The sequence below is a fragment of the Stenella coeruleoalba genome, assembly GCF_951394435.1.
Source record: "Stenella coeruleoalba genome assembly, chromosome: 18".
NCBI lineage: Eukaryota > Metazoa > Chordata > Mammalia > Artiodactyla > Delphinidae > Stenella > Stenella coeruleoalba.
The window spans coordinates 21238270-21260748 of record NC_137164.1 but is presented as its reverse complement, the minus strand read 5'-3'; the positions used below and the strand labels follow the sequence as shown (position 1 = coordinate 21260748).

At 41.2% G+C, this 22479-nt stretch overlaps 1 protein-coding gene across 1 annotated transcript in view; it reads left to right on the top strand.

Annotated features, from left to right (window-relative positions):
• Positions 1-16684, top strand: part of GTF2F2 (general transcription factor IIF subunit 2) — a 159290-nt gene extending 142606 nt beyond the window's left edge. The window contains exon 8 of the mRNA XM_079903380.1: positions 12757-16684. Coding sequence (XP_079759506.1) covers positions 12757-12876 — 120 coding nt within the window. The 3' untranslated portion in view covers positions 12877-16684. The remainder of the gene's footprint in view (positions 1-12756) is intronic.
• The last annotated feature ends 5795 nt before the right edge of the window (positions 16685-22479 follow it).

The following is a 22479-nucleotide window of genomic DNA, read 5'->3' as shown; positions in this document are numbered from 1 at the left end:
TTATCAACTCATCTTAATGACTTCGCTCCCTTCAGCATCAAAGCCTTAGAAACAGCATTCCAAGCTAGATAAAAAATTTGAAATAGAATAATTCATAAGCTAAGCTCTGTTTCTTCTGGTTTTAATGAAGTTTACCTTTGTATTTTATATATACATGAAAAGGCCATTCCAGAAATTCTGGATGCAAACAGTATATTCTCATAGAATAACACACACACACACACACACACACACACACACACACACACAAAATTAGATATGGGAAAATAAGTGTTTGTAGAGGGCCATTCAGATGATACTAGGGAAAGCACTTTGTTTGCCCTTAACATGGGATGACATATTTTTAAAGTTTACTCATTTTGCATCAAAGAAAAGGGATAACTAGTATTTCTGTCAATCTTTGTTCTTCGGATAATTTTTACATGGTGGAACTCAGTGAATCTCTTACAATAGAGCTTCTTAATTCATGGTCAGTAGATGGGCTTTAGGAGATCCAGCAACCCCCTGAATATGTACAGAAATGTGTGGATTTTTCTGGGGAGCAGATTTATAGTTTATATCAGCTTCTCGTAGAGAGCCTGGGAACCTCAAAGAGCTTGAGAACCACTGACCTAGAAACAATTATTTTATAATGGTTTTATTATTTAGGGACTAAATTGCCTCGGCAAGCATAAAGTTTTTGAAGGCAGGTTTGTATATTATTCATATCCCTAAATATTCATACATTCCACAACACAAACATAGTAGCAATTCAGTAATTGATCTAAGAATCAGGAGATGGCCCATCCTCTGTATTTAAAGACCGCCATATTTTCCTCAGGTGGATTTTGACAGGCCTCATGTCGTTTATGGCAGGAGCAGGGTAGAAAGAGCTATCTCAAGAAAGCATGGAACGCCAGAGCTACCGTTATCCTCGCATAGAGGGGAGGAGAGGACAGGAAGTGGTCAGCATTGATTCCAGTCCTGCCATACCTCAGTGGGATCTGGAGAAGTCACTTCCATTGCTAAAATTGAGGAGTTGGACTGGATAATCCTTGTGAGCCCTTCCAGCTCTCCATCTGTGATTCTCTCTTTCTCCTATTTCATCTCCTCCTCTCCACCTCCCACTCACATTTGAACTGAGTTGGCAAAGCCCCTTGACCTAGAAAGAAAGTGGCCAGAGCCCAGCTCTCCTCTGTGTAGGTAACTATCCCCTTTAAAAGGTTCACAGGGCATAAGTCAGTCTGTACTAATTGTCATGAATATACCCTTATTAATTTGATTTTAGTCTGAGTAATACCAAGAGAATGAAGGAACCCAGTGTCACATGAAGGTCAGTGATCCAGGAAAGAGATTTCCTGGTATGATGGAAAGAGCACGAGACTGGAAGTAATAGGATCTCAGTTCAAGTCCCAGCCCTGCCATTTAGCCAGAGTCCTAGGTATTTAAATGCATTTAATGTTTAATACATTATATAATTTAATATTTAATTTACTTAATATATGACATTCTTAATATAAAATTTACCAATATATTCAAATTAAATGTTTATCATATTATACTTTGTAAATATGTTTTTAAAATACCTAGTTTACAGGATCCTTATAATAATTAATGTTTATGAAAGTTGCATTTGTCAACAGCAAAATATTTTACTATTATTATTAGTATTATTAAACAAATTTTTGAGCCCTGTGTAAAAGGGAAGAAAAGAGATCTTCTTTGTGTTAATCAGTTCTTTAGTGTATGCATTTAATGACATGCTCTTGTTTTCTTTTTTTTAATTAATTAATTTATTTATTTTGGCTTTGTTGGGTCTTCGTTGCGGTGCACAGGTTTCTCATTGCAATGGCCTCTCTTGTTACGGAGCATGGGCTCTAGGGGCCCACGGGCTCAGTATTTGTGGCACGTGGGCTCTAGAGTGCGTGGATTTCAGTAGTTGTGGCACGTGGGCTCAGCAGTTGTGGCTCGTGGGCTCTAGAGCGCAGGCTCAGTAGTTGTGGCGCACCGGCTTAGCTGCTCCGCGGCATATGGGATCTTCCTGGACCACAGCTCGAACCCGTGTCCCCTGCATTGGCAGGCAGATTCTTAACCACTGCACCACCAGGGAAGTCCCTGCTCTCGTTTTCCAATGGCGCCCAGTGCCACTTTTGATACCAAGTTTCTAACCGTGAAGTGTATTGCTTTAATACCTCCTCTTTGTTATTAACACTACTACTGTATTCTTAAGTTACCATCTGCTTTCTGACCTTTAGAATGTCATTTTTGACATTCTGAGTGAATCTGAAGTATTTTCTTGTTTTTCCAGTTCCTTCCCTTCTATATTCTTCTTCCTAAAAACCTTCACTTCTACAAGCAAAATTATTGATTAGAGAAACTGCCCTTAAGGGCTAGCCCTTTTCTCTCATTCGCAGGTGTGTGACTTGCATAAGCAACCAAAGAGTTAAAGTTGCTCATTCAGGGCAAATAAGCCAATTTTATTAATATGCCAGGCTCTGGTAACTGATAAAAAGTTGGAAACATGGTATCCATTTAAAGAAGTGTTTTTATGCAGTTTAAATTTTGACTTTTTTTTCCCCCTCTCTAAAGCAAACTATCAGGGGAAGCCTATTATTTCTCTCCGGGCAGTCTTTGCTCTTTCACCTTGAATGTGTTATGTCTAGTCTTTCTTCATATTTTATTATATCTGTAAAATAGAAGCATAATATCATTTCCTTCAAAAATACAAACCAGGGCTTCCCTGGTGGCGCAGTGGTTGAGAGTCCGCCTGCCGATGCAGGGGACACGGGTTCGTGCCCCGGTCTGGGAAGATCCCGCATGCCGTGGAGTGGCTGGGCCCGTGAGCCATGGCCGCTGGGCCTGCGCGTCCGGAGCCTGTGCTCCGCAACGGGAGAAGCCACAACAGTGAGAAGCCCGCGTGCAGAAAAAAAAAAAAAAACACTAGAAACTGTATATAATTGCTCCCTTTGAAACACCAAACTGCGAAGACCATTTTGAGCCCTAGCATACTGTTCTCTTAACACAGCACCCATTTCCCAGTGTTTCTCTAAACATCCATTTGTATTAGAAGTGTCGTCGAAAATCAGCTCTAATTATAACTGAACCTCTTCATTTCCTTATGCTCTAAATCCACTCAATTTCACGTCAAGATTCAGGGAAGTTTATCTTTAATTATTGATGACCCTTCTAAATCAGCAGCCCCAATCATGTCGATCCAGTGGACCATTTACTTTTGAATTCAGTGTATGTAATTGAACAGTTTGCATGCTTTTATAAAGTAAGTTCAAATCAACAAGAAAAATGAGGCAGAGATTTGCATGGCTTTGATCGTGAAGCAGCTTGGTGCCCGCACTTCAAATTGCCTAGCACTAAATAATGCTGAACAGACTTGTTTATTTGCCCAAAGTAAGCTTTTGATAAAACTGATGCAGCAATAAGGTAGTGTTAACATAATCCTCAGAGTTTGTTTCCAGACAGGCCTAAATAAATGCTTGAACAGAAATAAGTGAAATTTGGCATCAGTGAGATACAAGAAGATATGCTTTTTTAAAGGATAAAATAGCTAGGGAATTTGATATACTGAGCATTTCTCCTGTCAAAAAAATAAAATTTTATTTACAAATACATGTTCCTATAGATCTGTGAATTGGTAGGGACTCTTTCAGCTGCAAGAAAGAGAAACTCAGCTCAAACTAGCTTAAACAAAAATAGAATTTATAGGCTCCTGTAGCTGGGAAGTTCAGGAATGCATCTTGCTTTAGACATGGCTAGATCCAGCTACTAATATTATTTAGTTAGAACTGTCCCTCCCCATCTCTCCACATCTTTCCTCATCATTCTGTGTGTTGTCTTTATCCTTAGGCAGGATCTTGCCATGTGGTAACCAAAGTGGCCTCCTGAAGCACCTCACAGCTAGCAGCCTCAAAGCAGAAAGACAATATCTGTCCTGATGATTCCAGCAAAAGCTCAGGGAAGACTTTAATTGCCCTGATGGGGGTTGTATGCTTATTCCTGAGCCAAGGGTACGGAAGTCCATCAACCGAGCCCACTGCCTCTCCCACCCTTGTGCCACACTGCTTGCTACAGAAGTAGCACCTGATGAGTCATAGTCATTTGACTGTTATCTCAAATTTAGTTTGTTGAAAACAAAACTCTCGATTTCTACACCCCTCCAACCCCGACCCCCCAGACTTCCCCATTGCAGTGACACCACCATTCCCCAAGTTGCTCAAGCCAGACATCTGTACTCCTGTTTCCTCTTCATGATATCTATGTTACACATTATGGTACAGATACATCATATATGTGTTATATATCTCTGGCTCAGGATCTTAAAAGATAAAAGTAATCCTAGAGATAATCTAGTCTAAGTTGTAGTCCCAGAGAAGGAAGTTGCCTAGTGGCTTGAAGGCATCTCTTACCACATTGCCTCTTCTATTCAGACATGTGTATACAACCAAAGACAAGCAAAGAAAATGTTTTTCTGACAATAGGAGCCCCTTTTTAATGAGCAGGGGGGAAGCTAATTTCTCTCTCAGGCAGACTGCTTTCAAATGTCTGTGTTATTAAGAATCACCAGGCTTCCCTGGTGGCGCAGTGGTTAAGAATCCACCTTCCAATGCAGGGGACACGGGTTCGAGCCCTGGTCTGGGAAGATCCTACATGCCACGGAGCAACTAAGCCCGTGCACCACAACAACTGAGCTTGCGCTCCAGAGCCCGCGAGCCACAACTACTGAAGCCCACACGCCTAGAGCCCGTGCTCCGCAACAAGAGAAGCCCCCGCAATGAGAAGCCTGCGCACCGCAACTAAGAGTAGCCCCCGCTCGCCCTAACTAGAGAAAGCCCGCGTGCAGCAACAAAGACCCAACGCAGCCAAAAGTAAAAATTAATGGATTAATCAATTTTTAAAAATTGTATCGTTAAAAAGTTGAAACCAACTTAAAAGAAAGAATCATCATCGTTAATCTAAGCTAAGTACATAGAGAATGGAATCTAAGCTTTATCTTAGCTCATTCAGTTTCTAATCCAAAGTAAAAATGGTTTTTTTTATTTTTAATTTTTTTATGAATTTGTTTATTTTTATTTATTTATTGCCTGCGTTGAGTCCTCTCTTGCTGCGTGCGGGCTTCCTCTAGCTGCGGTGAGCGAGGGCTACTCTTCATCACGGTGTGCGGGCTTCTCATTGCGGTGGCTTCTCTTGTTGTGGAGCACAGGCCCTAGGTGCACGGGCTTCAGTAGTTGTGGCACGTGGGCTCAGTAGTTGTGGCTCGCAGGCTCTAGAGCACAGGCTGAGTAGTTGTGGCGTACGGGCTTAGTTGCTCCACGGCATATGGGATCTTCCCGGACCAAGGCTTCTGGAACCTGTGTCCCCTGCATTGGCAGGCGGATTCTTAACCACTGTGCCACCAGGGAAGTCCCCAAAATGGGTTTTTTTACGTGTTTGAAGTTCATTCCCAAATGTACTACTGAATAATGCTGTTTTTATTATAATGTCTTGTTCTGACATATGCTTTCCCTTTTTTACATGATTCCTTTTTCTTCTTTTCCCCTGAATCTTTATCATTTCCTTTCTGTTCACATATTTCCTTTCTATTCTCTCTTCATGTCTCCTATAACTGGGAGTTTTCAGTTTTGAATGGTACTACCAAAACTAAAAAGACCACCAATTTCCCAGCAGAGCATATTAGCTAGTGACAGCCCTCTGTGAGACGGGCTCAGTAGTTGTGGGACGTAGGCTTAGCTGCCCCACGGCCTGTGGGGTCTTAGTTCCCCGACCAGGGATCAAACCGACGTCCGCTGCATTGGAAGGCAGATTCTTAACCACTGGACCACCAGGGAAGTCACGAGACTTCCATTTTAAAAAATAATTATTTGCAGTGGCTGGTTAACTTAGTTGGTTAGAAGGTGGTGCTAAAAAATAACTATTTGCTTGTGAATTTGAGCCTTAATTAAAAGTTTTAGAATATGAAATGTCATACTAAAATAAATTATTAACTATGTTGAATATAAAAGGATAAAAGTTAAGCACATTTATGAAATTTTAATGCTTTCCTTATGAGTAGAAGGTTCTAATAACTAATAGATTTACTACTAATGAGTTTATTATGAAATAGTAACGTTTTCTCTTTTAATTTATTGTACAGTTTGTTTCAGCCTTTTTACTGTTTTTTCACCTTATTTCTGCATGGGGTAAAATTGGGGGTGAATTTACTAACATAACCAATTGAGTCCATATTTTACGTGAGACATTACGTAGGTAACAGCAATATCTGACATAGGTTCCCAGTATGCAAAATTGGGCATTATTTACATACAGAATTTACATAGAGTTTTAAATTAAGCAGTAGGCCACACAATTTATGTTTATTCTGAAAAATGTCATTATTCATAAAATCTCTTTCTCCACCCTTCCAGTCCCATTTAATTTTAAAGGGAGGGAAAAGTAAATGTTTAAGCTCATTAACTGCTTTCTCCTGATTTCTTTATTTAGTCCCTGAGCAAGCTAGAAGGAAGGACTTGTTTTAAGCTTGCTATCCTTATGGGAATTATCTTTTTTTTGTTTGTTTGTTTGTTTGTTTTTTTGTTTTGCGGTACGCGGACCTCTCACTGTTGTGGCCTCTCCCGTTGCGGAGCACAGGCTCCGGACGCGCAGGCGCAGCGGCCATGGCTCACGGCCCCAGCCGCTCCGCGGCATGTGGGATCTTCCCGGACGGGGGCACGAACCCGTGTCCCCTGCATCGGCAGGCGGACTCTCGACCACTGCGCCACCAGGGGAGCCCCATCAATCCTTTTTTAATCCTTAGCTAGCAAACCTTTTATCTACTATTGCCTTAAAGTAAAACTTTATTCCAAATATTTTAAGGGTGAATAATGCTTCATTGTTGAGAATACTAGCTAATTTTCTAAAAATTCTTTATGGTAAAATATATACCTAAAGAGTCTCATTGCTTGCCATTTAATTTCGAGCAATATTTTCAAGTGGACTAATAATAACGCTGCCAATTGATATCTTCTTATTTTTTGTACATTCTAAACTACTTGTCACACCAAATGCACTAATAGGTGGTTTCCATGGTTCTAAATGCAAGAATTCATATTTATATTTCAATAGGAATTTTTTTCATCTTTATTAAGTTTTAGATATCTTTGTATGTTCCTAGTTAACACTTTTAACATTAACTATATGAATATATGTATGTTTTTTTCCCCCAGTTGGAAGCCGTCATATCCCAGCCTTGGAATACCTTGCAGTATTCCAAGGTTAAGTTATGTTTAGCATACAAATAAACTAATACAGTTTAGAAGGCATGTCTTTAAACATATAGTTAAAATTAAAAGTTTTGGCCCAAAGGAAGTAAACTTTATCTGAAATATGGAAGTATGTGAATCATTTGCGACTCACTGCTGGACAGATGAAGTGTTAACTAAAAGTAAGATGATTTACCAGCACGTGAATATTAATGCAGTGATAAATTTCTTCTTTAGAATTTGGATTAAGCCATAAAGTAGGGCTGGGGGTGGGTAGAGTTTGTGGCTTGGCCATTTCATTACCGATCATCTCTCTGCTTCTTAGAGTTTTACAAAGGGAGGAATGCAACCTGTGGGACCCTGAGAGGAGGACAGGGTGGAGACTAGTATAAAAACAGAGGTGAAACCAGAAGGAAAAGAGGAGAAAAGTGCTGAGATGGCCCATGTTCCAGAGATGCCCTCAGTACCATCTTCCCTCTCCTGTTCACAGTTCTCTCTGTCTAAAGGAATGAAACATAGGTTGCCTTTGTTCACAGCTTATGTATAATGTGCAGTTTGTTTATCTTTTTTTTTTTTTTTTTTTTTTGTGGTACGCGGGCCTCTTACTGCTGTTGCCTCTCCTGTTGCGCAGCACAGGCCCCGTGGCCATGGCTCACGGGCCTAGCCACTCCGCAGCATGTGAGATCTTCCCGGACTGGGGCACGAACCCATGTCCCCTGCATCGGCAGGCAGACTCTCAACCACTGCGCCACCAGGGAAACCCTGTTTATCTTTTTAATGAAAGAATTTTGTGCCTTGGAGCCACTAACATCTTCATCAGTAAGTCCTCTGTTCTATTAACCTTGTTTAAAGGAGTCACAGTCAGTCACATGAAAATCACATAAATATGAAGTGATGCTTTGAAATTATCACATAACTGATCATGAATGCCCTTGCCTCCTGGGTCCCTTTATAAAAATCAGGTAGCAGTTTCCCTTTGGTGACTGTTAACCAGTGCCGTCTTTGGTATTGATTTACATGACGCACATTTATTCCAACCTTTTGGGGAAGATTTTGTGATGATAAGTCTAGTAGGGTTATATCTTTAGCTTATCTAAAGCATTATTATTTGGTGATCAGCTCTCTGTCAAAGATATATGTTTTTTTATCAACTTCTAGGAATTTAGTTATAGTTAGTTTATTATTACGTATGTTAATGCTTAACACTCAAATGCCCGATAAAATGAAATGCAGATAAATCTTCCATTTGGCTGACAGAGCAGTAGAGGAAAAGATGATATGAAAAATGGCAGAGGTGGAAGCTGGTAAGGAGGGAGAAGAAGAGAGGCTAAAATAGTAGGCTACTGTGCCCTGTGACCCTACACAGGTTTGTCTTGATCTTGGGGGAGAGACCAGGAATTTGATCTGTGAATTTCCAGCTTTTTGGCCACCACCATTTTGTCTTGATCCACACATGCACACCACATCCTACTCACTAGACCTCTCTGCTCCAGTATGTGCTTTGCCTTTCCCTTGCAAGGAAGGTGTAATGTTCTATCCCCTTTTTCTCTGCATTCGGGCTTGCTGTAAATACCCTCCCACACATCTCTTTGATGAAGAATTGCTGGACCTGAGCCAATTTATTATTTCAGATCTTGTTCTGCAGAACTGCCCACAGTTGGTAATGAGAAATCTTTCCAGTCCTATGTGACATAAAGGTGATCTACTCAGTTCTGGAATCTGGTGTTTAAAATACAAGTGATGAGGCAAAAGATTAAATTGCAAAATCAGTGTTTAGAATTAGTAAGAGGAGAACTAGTTTCCCTTGATCCCTGCACAGACTTGCCATTCAGTTCAAATGATCAAATGTACATCCTCAAAGAACCTAACATCTTGACTCCGGCTGGGTTAGGTGCCCCTTCCAAGTGCTCCCATAATGTCCTGCGTGTTACGTCCTATTACTGTGCTTCTGTTTTAGTTTATGATTGCCTGCTTATATGCCTTTGTTTCCCCCCATTTAACACCCTGATCTTAAACTGTGAACTCTGTGAGGATGACTACACACTGTGTGCCACTCAGCCTGATACTAGAATAAATATTAGTGTGAAGGTATACATTTTTTAAAAGGAAAGTTAGATTACCAATTAATCTTCAATCCTGCTAAAACCTTTAAAATCTCCACCTCGGGCTTCCCTCGTGGTGCAGTGGTTGAGAGTCCGCCTGCCGATGCAGGGGACCCGGGTTCATGCCCCGGTCCGGGAAGATCCCACATGCCGCGGAGCGACTGGGCCCGTGGGCCACGGCCGCTGAGCCTGCGCGTCCGGAGCCTGTGCTCCACAACGGTAGAGGCCACAACAGTGAGAGGTCCGCGTACCGCAAAAAAAAAAAAAAAAAAAAAAAAAATCTCCACCTCAGTTGGCTTTGTCTCAAATAATATTTTAGCACTATAATACAGATTTTAGTAGTAAATGTCATTCAGATTCAGGTAATACAGTTTAATCAATTTTTATTTCTCAAACCGGGTCATTGCCCTATATGTTAATGAGATGAAAAATGAAAACAACTAGAATTAGAGGTTTATTCCTTTGGGCCTTCTAAGTGACCTCCCCACAGCCAACCACACCGTCCAAAACCCTCTTAGCTCCTTACTCTTAAGCACACCCATTTCACTCACTATCAGTGCGCTGCAGCTCTGATGTGCAGTCGGGCCCTGCAGTGGGAGCACAGGGTTTGATGGGAGAGATAGACATGTACACAAAGAGTTATAATATAGTTGAGCGCTCTCCCTGAAGTAGGTACAGTGTGAAATGTAGATCTGAGAGGTAGGCCCATTAGGGAAAGTTTCTCTGAGAAGGTGACATTTGTGCTGAGTCGGAAAGGATGAGGAGGAGTTCAGATCTGAGAGAAGGGGATGCGCATTACAGGGAAAGGGTAGGGCACATGGAAAAAAACCAAGAGCATGCAGACGCAGAAATGGCAAGTGCGCGTATGGGGAGGTGTTAGAGAAAGAGGCCAAAGGGCAAACAGACCTGGGTGGATGCCTGTGAAAGAATTTGGAATTTAACCTGTAGGCCAAAGGGGAAGTCAGAGAAAATTCTGAAACAGAGAAATGACATAATCTCACTGTTCTCTACCTATGTCTTTCCTTCAAGGATTTTCTGACCTTGTTTTTCTCTATTATTACTACCACTTTCTCTGCTAATGCTTTGTGCCAAGTTAATTCATTTAGTTATAGTAGAATGGTCTTAGGTTGCAGTTTGGAACGTTCTCAAACTTCAGAAGTTTGCCCCTCCCTCCCCAAAAGATTTCTGTACCATGCTAGATGTGGCGACCCTCATCCCATCTCGTTACCTGACAGATTGACAGACTGTGACTGTCTCATTGCATTCTTATTGTTAAAAAAGAAAAAAGAGCGACATCTTTATAAAAAGCAAATAACTCCATAACCTTATTATACTACTGATAGTTTAATAAAGTGAGGGTGGGCTATACATGAAGACAACTGAATTTGTACCCTTAAGACTTTCTTAATATTTTGTGTTTAACCCTTTCTAGGCTTTTCATCTTCTGTTTCCAGATTATAAATGACCCTGCTAGACTGGAAGTGAAGAGCGTCTGTCAGGCAGCCACCATGCTCCTGGCGCTTGCTCTGTTCATTTCTGACCCATCACAGTGCATCCACAGTTGCGTGATTGTTTGTGCCCAGGGTCTGGCCGTTCTCACAATAAACCATTCTTTGGAATTTTACAAAGAAGTCATTCATGGCACCTAAACTGAAAATCAAAGCCCAACCCATCATTTTCCACTTACGAATCCTGTTTATTAGAAAGTCGTTTATGAACAGTGTTCCATTTTTTTCGATGCAATCTAAAGACGGCAGGCGTGCACATTACCTGGCTGTCTGAAGCTCACCTGAGTAATCCGCTTACTCCTTATGGGTGGGTCCTTCGGTGAAGCCAGCTGCAGAAGGTGTGGGAGGCAAGCAGGCCTTCTCCTGGGGAAACCCAGGCCTCCTTTGGTTCATTGCTGCCACCTGCTGGGACCTGGCTGCCGGGATGGGGAGGCTGCTCCAGCGAGAGCTGAGCCATCCAGGGCTGTTTGAGGGACCCGTACGTAGTTCCAGTGCTGAACAGGTGGCCCTAAATGGAAGTACGTTATCAGCTGTAGAGCATTATACCAGTCTGTGTAAGGTGGTGTTAGGTGACGCTGATTCACGCATACTCTTCAGCAACAGTGAGGCTGAGAAAACTAAGTAATACTTCGAGGACCCAAAGGTGCCAGACTATTAGAGCCAGAAGAATCCCTTAAGCAGGTGCTGTGGATTTTAGTGTAGTTAAATCAGGCTCCTGGGGGCTTGTGAAATGCATAGTCCCGTGCCTAGCCCCAGAGATTTTGATTCACTGTCTCTAAAATGGGGCTTATCTCACAGGCTCCTATGAGGTTCTGATGCAGATAGTCTAGCACCACACTTGAGAAAGGCACTGCCTTAAACATTATCAAGGTAAGAGCTTCTCAGCCATTTTTCTAATTAGTGCCTCATTTCAGTAAATTTTAAAAATTTACATATATGACATCTTCCATCCATGGGATGGGTCACTGTAATGTACCTGTAACTGGTTCTTTGAAGCATACACATAAAAATTATTGTTGGGTTGGTTTGTTCTGCAGCAAAAAAAAGAAGAAAAAAGTCCGTTTTAAATGATTAACTTTTCTGTCTTCCCCAAGAAGGAAGTACTGTAATTTGTATTGATCAGTTTATAGTGAAATGCTTTTTCACCTTGGGCGTTGGCAAGCAACGGTGGGGTTTGATATTACATTTGTCATAGCCATCATTTTCATGACTGTAGTAAGCATTTGGGTAATACTGAATTTTCAGGTGCCGGAAATACCATAACGCAGTGTTCTGCCCTCCGTCATCACTCACCTCTTTCCTTTGGTGGAGCCAAGCACAAGAAAGCTGCAGCCCCCAGAAGAAAAATAAGTAGCCCAATAGCAAGTTTGAGAACTCACCTTAGAACTGAGAATTCTGGGCACCTGTCATGTGCTTGCTTCATAGAGTATTAATGTCCCACAGATATATGTCATTTTTTTAATACATGCTCCTGCTTCTGAAACAACTGTTTCCAATCCAAGAATAACCCTATCTGACTGTGAACTCAGTGATGCCACTGAACTCAAGGGCAGATCACACTTGGTATGCTGTGTAATCTTAATAAATTAAGCATCAGCAAATTTTCTAGTGTATTTTCATCTAGACTTTTTTTCTTCTTTTTTTTTTTTTTTCTTTAGCTCTCAAGGTTGCTGGCATTCAGGACTTCCAACCCCTTTAATGCAAATGATCATATATTTAATGCAGTTTTCACGTATTGTATGCCTGGAGTCAAAAGAGCAGTTTATTGAACTTCTTTATAGAGAAATCTCGTCGAGCTTTCAGGATCATAATTTTTATTACTAATAAAAGTGTGGTTTGGTGTATCATTTTATTTTAAATCTTGTTTCCTGTGTTCATAATCTCATCTGTCAAGGTTATTTTGTTTTTGTTTTTCAGTCGTACCTGAAGGAAATCTTAAAAGAAATTGGTATTCAAAATGTAAAAGGGATCCACAAAAACACGTGGGAGCTGAAGCCAGAGTACAGACATTATCAAGTAGAAGAAAAGAGTGATTAAGAAGACTCGAAGCCTGCCTGCTAACAGAACAACTAAAGGGTGATGCGCTAAGCAAACGGCCTTGATACGTGAAATCCTTGAGCACCATCTGTTGTAGGGGGAAAATGACTGGTACTTTAATTTCTCTAGGTAAATTTTTTAAACAATTCTTGTCAAGTTGCTTAAGTGATTTTTGAGGAAAAAGAACACATTTATTTATATACTTAATCAGATTATTCATGATGCGGTTGGGGGTTGAAGAAGGCTTTTCTTTTTAAATATTAACTTTTAAAATGTAAAATTAGGAAATGTTTTCTAAATGAGGACTCCCTGTACTTGTTTCTCTCTGAGGAGCTGAGGTGATACAGATCCAAACCGAATGGCATAGCAGGAAAAAAGTAGTCAACTACAGAAACTCTCAAAAGGGATTAAAAAGAGTTCCTTCATCTGAAACTGTTGAAGAACAAAGCTGTCTTTATTTTTTTTAACAGGTGTCTGTGTTTCATGTTCACGCACATTAATGAAAGGATAGCATTTATGTTTGTACTAAGATAGCTGTCTTCATCATTAGCTTATTTTATCCTAGCGATAGTGACATGGGAAATGGAAAAAATCATGGTCAATTAGTCTTTCTTTCTTTCTTCTTTTAAAATAATTAGAAATTGGGAATTCCCTGGCCATCCAGTGGTTAGGACTCCGCACTCTCACTGCTGAGGGCCCAGGTTCGATCCCTGGTCAGGGAACTAAGATCCCACGAGCCCTGTGGTGTGGCCACAAAAAAAAGAAAAGAATAAAATCATTAGAAATTAAGTACTTTTCCAGTTCAAGATATTTATCCCCCACCCAGATTATAAGTTTCTCAAAGACTGACTGTGCCCCCCAACTTTTCCTGCACCCTCGGTGGGTGTGCACCGACTCTTGCTGGTTACAGACTAGATGCGGGTTGTAGGGGTGAGGCTGATAGGTGCAGACAGAAAGGTTGATGCCAGTCCCTGGGGAATGAAAGTGCTTCTTTTATCTTTCTCTTTAATTAATTTAAAATAAAAGCAATACATGTCCATGGTTAAAGTCTTTCTAGTACAAAATGTTATATATTAGGCAATCCAAAAGCATACCCATGAACAAGACCATCAGAACCAAAGAAGCTTGAGCAAACTAAACACAATGAAAAGCGTCTTCTTTACTTGTTAATTTTGTCAGCTGCAGCCAGGAAGCAGCAAATGCCAAAATTTGTTAATGTCATGTAATTAAAGCAAATCAAGGAAATAATCTATCCACTGAGATAAATATTTTCCTGTATTATTTGATTTTTAGCAGCAGAGCACCAGAATGCTGAGGCTGGGTACCACTGCATTACGAACAATTTTGTCCTTGCATTCCCACTGTAAAATAAAACTGATTGAGGAGGGTGGTCCCATTCCCTCCCCTACCTCCAGTTGTCTTATCCTGCCTTGCTGTGGCACAGGAACCAAATGTTGTATCCCCATTACCTTTCGATTCCTAGTTACTTAAGCCTCGGTGGCAGAAAGCAGATGGACAATGGTGTGATAAATCCGTACAGAGCTGAGAATTCGGGACACCTGTCATGCGCTTTGTTCATAGTACACACCTTCCCCCCAAACCTTGTCTTTTTGGAGGTATGGTACTGCCCTGAAACAGACCTGTGTCTCCTCTACCCCTGCCTTTTGTTTTTGTGGTGACAACACCTGCCAGATTGAACTTGCTGGCTGCTGGTAGAGTTTCCAGGGCAGAACTTCGTCTCATTTGAAGCTATGCTTTGGTATTTTCTGCAAACCTGGTTTCTTTAGCTTGTTTTAGTGACCTTGTACCTCATCACACCTGATAGTATCTGCTTGTGTCTCTTCAACAACTTGTTATCTCAGTAGGATAGCTAATCTAGGTGGTTGACTGGTGCTGTTCCTGATTAATGTTTTTGAAATTGCTTTCTTATTTAGTACAAAAATACAGCTATTGGCCATGGAGGAGACTCTCCCTTCCACCTAGGTTCCCTTTTTTCTTTTATTCCAGGATTCTCTTGCCCTGATAAACATGGTTTTGGCAGCCAAACATCCTAAACCTTTATAACCACTGTGAGATGGAGAGAGAGGAAGGCTGATAAGGGAGATACACATCTGGTAAGATGTCACATCGTAAGAGGAGAGGAAGGCCATATTTAACAAATGAGATTGTTAAACTCAACTAGTGCACCCACTTTGGGGATATTTTAACTGACAGAATGTAATAAGATTATAGTTGCTGGGCAGTGGAAAGCTTTGAAATCACATGTTGCCACAGTAACATCTAAAATGATATATCTTAAAAAAGTAAACAGGTTCTGCTCTGTTGTAACAGAAGCAGCTCTCCTGGATTTCAGCAGAGTTGCATTTGTTCCTAATGGTCTGTGAATACATTTTCTTTGAAGCTGTTTTCATCATTGTTGGTACATATTAGTGGTAATGAGAGTAAACAGTGCCTGGCCATGTGTTAAATGCTCTAAAATATTATCTCATTTAATCCTCAGAATTAGTGCTAAGACATTATTTTTTTTTAATTTAGAAGTATACCTTATATAAACACTGTTACATCAGTAATATAGTGTTTTGTCATTTTATTTTTATAACCTCTTTATAAACTAAAAATGAACACGTATTATACAGAGACATTGAAATGACATGTACGGTATTTGTTCAGTTACTCTTGCCTAAGAGATAGTCAGGTTCTTTCTAGTTTAAAATCTATTTCTATGTCTCTGAAATGAAAAGAAACTAATGATTCAACATACACTTAGGTCTAATCACTAGATGCCCTTCTGCTCTACAGTAAACACCGTCAATATCATCAGGCGGTTAGCTTGATGAGCATAAACATATTAACTTTATTAATGTGCTTATTAACCTTATTAATAAACTTGTTAACCACTCTCTCTTACAGATATTTTATGCTATTGACTAAATGCTTCTTTTTTATTATTAAAGCTTTGCTTAATTGTGTAAGTAACACAGGCTCATGTAACTACATAAACGATCTAGAGATATGTAGTGTAATGACCAGGTATTACACATAGAGAGGCACATTGCAGCAATTCAGTAGTGACACACTTCAGCAGATGCAATCACATCTCTCCCGGGTTATAAGTTAGTGCTAAGTAAGAGGTAGATAATGTCCATTTTATAGAACCATTTCCTGCCCAACATATTATCATGAGTACTGATCCCTCTTTAGGGGAATTTTACCCTTGGGGTAAAGTGAATACCAGAGTATACTTTCCCAGAAGCCCACACATGCCTCCCTCCCCCCAGTCTTATCTCCATACCAGGAAAAGGGCTATCAAAACGGCAGCCAAATTGTCTTTGGCATCCCTGCTTGAATCCAGACACCCAAACCTCCCTTACCCACAGGATGAAGATTACATTCCCTCCTTTAAAGTCAAGCTCCTTTTGCTGACATTTTAATCCTTATTACACTTCAAGTATCCAGGTAGGGTATGCAGCTTTAGAATGGACTCTTAGACCTGCATCGGAGTTCAGGATGGCAGTGGAATGTGACAGGAGGACGGGGCACTAGCTGATGGCCAATGCATTGGCCATTTTCCCTGGCATTTGTGTGACGGTCCAGGAGGTGGTAAGCTGGTTATCTTTTTGGTTCAGTTTTCATTGCTATGTGAGTCCAGAGCAGGTTCCTAAGCCTAATATCATTTTCATAGTGTGTAAGAGGTCACTTTTTAACATTAGTTTTCTTCACATACTCCCATCCTTTCTTCTTCCTACTTCCTTTCCTTTGAGCAGGTAGCACCATTGATTATACAATAGTATGGTGTAACATCTGACAGACCAGCAGTATAAGTCTTTGATGGTTTAATATAAGAAAATTAAAAGCAACTATACTTTTGTGTCTTAGGAATTATCAGTGGTTAATTGATAATTATCAATAATTGGTTACTGATAATTGGTTAATTATCAATGGTTAAAACTTTTAATTTAAAAAAGAAAAAAAATTAACAGCTTTTATCTGATTTTGTTAGAAATCGTCTAAGTTAAAAAAGGACTTTTTCAATACTCTAGCTTCCAGTTTAAACTAAATTCTGTCAAGTCATTTAGTCTTAAATTTTAGGGTTTTAAAGAATGATTTCTTGGGAATTCCCTGGTGGTCCAGTGGTTAGGGCTTCGTGCTTCCACTGCAGGGGGCACAGGTTCGATCCCTGGTCGGGGAACTGAGATCCTGCATGCTGCTCAGCGTGGCCAAAAAGAAAAAAGAAAATAAATTTTTTTTTAAGTTTGCTTTTTTTTTAAAAAAAAAAGAATGATTTCTTAAGGTATACCATATTTTTAAATGTTGAAATTTGTATTTAAAAGGTCTTAAGAAGATAAGAGTTTTTAACTCTTTTGTAAATGTAAGTACACCAAAAGAGTATGTTGCTGGACTAAAAACTTTAATCTGGTGGGGTCATGGAACATGGTGGCTGTTCATTTGGCAAGTAGTAATTGACCATGAATATATCCCAGGCGCCGTGGATATGAGAGTGCTAGGCACTAGACGCATTCACAGTCTAGTTGGAAACAGAGAATGTAGACGATTATAACACCACGTGGGCACAGAAGTGTGAACTCAGTGTACAGTGAATCAGGATTTTCCAGTTAATTCATGTTGCCATTTATGCTCTACGTGGATTTCCAGTTTCTAAAGCATCTGGATGCAGTAGTATATACTTAATTTTAAAACTCCTTTGAAAATAACCATTGATAACTCCTAAGACACAAAGGATTTATACAGTGCCTAAGAATCATTATTACGAACACATACAGTGGATGTCTGTAATACCTCAGTCTTGTTAATAGAATACTAAAGTGCTTACTGGGCTAGTCCTCGTGACTTTTAAGCGTTACTTCTTTTTGCTATTCTAATTTCTCCTTGAACAAAAGCCTACCAACCACTTTAGCCATTTATTCGTTCGTTCGTTCAGTGAAAACCCACTGACTGCCCATTGTATGCCAGGCGCCAGGGGTAAAGGCGGTGTTTGTGATAATGTGCCTTACATGCCACCAGATCTCTGCCTACCTTACTAAATAAGCAGGAAGAATAGCTTGTGTTTATTGGACTCCTACTATGTGCCAGGCACTGTGCTAAGCGTTCGACTCCTATAACTCGTGTAATCCTAACAACCCTACAACAGCATGGGTTCTCTTATCACCCTTGTTATATAGATGTGGAATTCCAGGCACCGAGAGGTTAACAAGCCTGACCAAGGTCATACAGCAGTCAGAGCCATTGCCAGGTTCAAATCCCAGAGCAGCACTCTGCAGTGCAGGCTCTTAGTTACTGTCCTGTGTTGATAATGGGTGCTGCGCTGCTGATTACCCAAAGCTGTAATGCACCTGCCCATGTTCGGGAGGTTTTTGTTTGCTTTGTTCTTCTTATTATTATTGAGATACAATTGACATATAACTTGTGTTTGACTTCTGACTAACGGGCAGCAGAGTCTCTTCTGAGTTGTTGTGTCTTCAGAGATTTATTTCCAATTCTTGTTCAGGTTCTAGAGTTTCTTACTTGTGGGATGAAGTTCCTTTTTTTGCTGTAGATTCAGATGAGGTATTTCCCAGGAACGAATGCAGGTGGCCACTGCATTTGATTTGCTTACATTCTCGACTGCCCAGTGAATGTCCAATCCCAGACTCGTGAGAAAGATGCTGACTTGGCCGGTCCCAGGTGAGGGTCTCTGCCATGGCCTAGTGAGCGCAAAGGAAGTTCCTCAGCATAAGACTGCAGGTACAGAGCTGAGCGAATAAGACAGGTCCTTGCTTTCAAAAACTCACAGTGTTGAAGAGGACTTGGAAACAAACACGTGGCAATACAGTGTAGTAAGTGCAGCAGTAGAAGTACGTGGCAAAACGTCTTAAGAGCTGCCCGGATTCAAAGCCTGTGACTTACAGCAAGTTGTTTACCTTCTGTTCCTCAGTTTCCTCATCTGCAAAATAGGAATGTTAAGAGTATCTACTGGGCTTCCCTGGTGGCGCAGTGGTTGAGAGTCCGCCTGCCAATGCAGGGGACACGGGTTCGTGGCCCGGTCCGCGAAGATCCCACATGCCGCGGAGCGGCTGGGCACGTGAGCCGTGGCCGCTGAGCCTGCGCGTCCAGAGCCTGTGCTCCGCAACGGGAGAGGCCATAACAGTGAGAGGCCCACGTACCGCAAAAAAAAAAAAAAAAAAAAAAAGTATCTACTGAATAGAATGTGGAGAAAATTAAATGAGTCAATATATGTAAAGCACTTGGAACACTGCATGAACACATAGAAAGTACTTTATAAGTATCAACTTCGTCATATACAAAATATGTAAAATACAGAAGTAGTACGGAGCATGAAATGATTGATTACATCTTTGAGGAATCAGGAAAGCCTTCTTAGAGGAGTTGATATCTGAAGTGGGTTTTGAAGGGTCTAGGAGTTTAATAAAAGTCAAGAGGCAGGAAATACAGAAAGAACAAGCGTAAGGATATTAGGAGCAGCCTTTCTTCACAAGGTAGTTGGAGTGAGAACCCACACACCCCTTCAGTGTTCTTACAGATATCGCTCAGTAGCAGAGGAGTGTAGCTGGCTGAGCTGAGTCCAGCCTGAGTCTCATGGCAGAACCTGGAGGTCAGGTAATCGCACCCTGGGCCTAGGTGGAATGGATGAGGGTTTAGGCAGGGCTCACCTCCTTCGGTTGTCCACACAAGCTCAAAATGATGCAGACGACGCAGTTGCTCCCTTATTTGTAGCATGCTTTTCATATTGATTTATTCCTGAACACGTTTCTTTACTATGGGCCTATTAGAGTAGCAGTCCAAACCAACCTTAGTGAATCCTGTGGTAGAGGTTTGAGGTTCCAATCATTTGCCCCTCACCACTGCAAACTAATCAATAAAGATAAATAGGGAGTAAGAACTAAAGGGGTCAAACGATTCCGTTTGGAGGCCCACTAACTCCTAGCTGGACTGGAGGACCTAGCTAAGAGCTGAGGCTGAAATAGAGCTTTCTTTACCTATCCTTCTCCTCAGTTAGTGACCACTAGCCAGCCACTGGTTGTTGCTTGGCCTGACCTAACCATTTGCAGGTGAGAAATCTGGAGCAGCTGGAAGAAGACATCCAGATGGCCAACAGATACGAGAAAAAATATTCAACATCACTAATCATCAGGGAAATGCAGATCAAACCACAATGAACTTTCACCTCACACCTGTTAGAATGACTGTCCTCAAGAAAGACGAGATGAGAAGTGTTGGTGAGAATGTGGAGAAAAGGGATCTCTTGTATACTGTTGGTAGAAATGTAAATTGGTTCAGCCACTATGGAAAACAATACCAAGGTTCCTCAAAAAATTAAAAATAGATCTACCAGGCTTCCCTGGTGGAGCAGTGGTTGAGAGTCCACCTGCCAATGCAGGGGACGCGGGTTTGTGCCCTGGTCCGGGAGGATCCCACATGCCGCCGAGCGGCTGGGCCCGTGAGCCATGGCCACTGAGCCTGTGCATCCGGAGCCTGTGCTCCGCAACGGGAGAGGCCACAACAGTGAGGGGCCTGCATACCGCAAAAAAAAAAAAAAAAAGATCTCTCAATTCAATAATAACAAAACAACCCAACTTAAAAATGGGCAATAGATGTACACATACGCCTCACCGAGAAGCTGTGGTTGGTCAAAGAAGCACATGAAAAGCTGCCCAACATCGTTGGTCATTAGGGAAATGCGAATTAAAACCACAGCAAGGTAAGGTTACATACCTACAAAGATGGCTAAAATTTTAGAAACCTGACAGTACCAAGTGCTGATGGGCATGCGGAGCAACCAGAACTCTCACACGTGAGAATTGCTCCTGGGAATGCAGAAGTGTACAGGGACGTTGAAAAGTAGTTTGGCATTTTTTTGTAAAGCTATACATACCACCATACAACCCAGCAATCCCACTCCTAGGTATTTGCCCAGGAGAAATGAACATAATACATGCACACAAACAGCTGTACACAAGTGTTTAAGCAGATTTAATTCTAACTGCCAGAAACTGAAAACCACCCAAATGTCCACCAACTTGTGCCTAGGTGAACTGTAGTGTAGGCATGCAGTGGACTACAACTCAGCAATGAAAGTAAAGGACCGAACGATACAGCCATTTGGATGAATCTCCAATGCCTTGTGCCAAGTGAAAGAAGCCGGACTTGTGGGGCTACATACTGTATGCTTCTGACTGTATGACATTCTGGAAACAGCAAAGCTATGGGGATAAAAACAGGTCAGCATTTGCCTGGGGTTGAGGGTGCGTGAACGGGTTTACTACAGAGAGACACAAGGGAACTTTTGTGGTAATGGAACTCCTGATCGTGGTGGTGGTTACATAACTGTGTTTGTTAAAACATAATCTGCACATTAAAAGGGTGAATTTTACTGCATGTAAAGTATACCTCAATACACCTGGCTTTAGAAACTTAAACTGGATGAAAACTGGAAAAAATATCCATCAATAGGGAAAAGTTAAACAATGACTCATCCGTATTATGGAATGTCTGCAGCCGTTAAAAAATGAGATACAAGAATGTATACTGCCATGGAAAGAGTTCAGTATTCTTGAGTGTAAAAAGCACGTTTCAAATCAGTGTGAATAGTAAGGTCCCATTTCTGTTAATAAAAGCAAAACAAAGTATGTATTTCTACATGAGCACACATGTATATAAACAAGAAAAAGTCAGGAAACACACCAAACTCTTTAACAGAGCTACCTCGAGGGAGGAGACTAGAATAGGGAGAAGGGCAAGGGGGAGGTTTATCTTTATGTGTGTACAGTCAGTCCTCTCTATCAGTATTCATTGTACCGCGCCATTGTTTATGAGGGACTTGAGCGCCCGCAGATTTTGGTATCCGAGGATGTTGTTGGAATCAATCATCTGGATACCGAGGGATGACTATTTTTATAATGAGAGTGAGTATATTACTGACTTGAATATTTGAATATGTGTTTATATATATATATATATATGTATATACATTACACTACCTATATTTTAAAAGGAGAGCATGGCTTTTATGAAATAAACTAACTTACAAAGATACACCCTACTCCATTTCTACCCCACTGGACAATAGGGTTAGAGAATACGTTAAGTCCAGTCGTCAAGGAAGCACCTCTCCCTAGAGGACTAAATGTGGGAGAGAGGCTAACTGCACTTCAGACATGTATTGAATTTCACCTGCTGCGTCCTAGGTGCCACCCTAGCTGCTGGGTTGGGGGAGCCGAATGAGGCTCCATCCTCATCCTGCACTGCAAGCCCGGGGGCCTGTGGATCTCTTCCGTCAGGGAAGGACGTGAGAAGTGGGTCAGGACCCTTTTAGAGGGTTTGAGAGAGGCCTGCTCTGTTGCCTTGACAAATTCTCTTAGGATTAACAGAGGTCAGTTCCATCTCCGAAAAGGAAGAAAGTGCCCAGTATGTGCAACGATGAAAGCCTTGAGTTAAGTCCACTGGGAGAGGGTCCACGAAAAGTCCGCAGTGGGATGAGTCGTTTATACACGCACAATAAATTTGGAAGATGAGTGTCACTGAGGAAAGAGAAACCGCTCGCTTCTTTGATTTGCTGAGTGTATGAGAAAGCAATTTTGAATAATT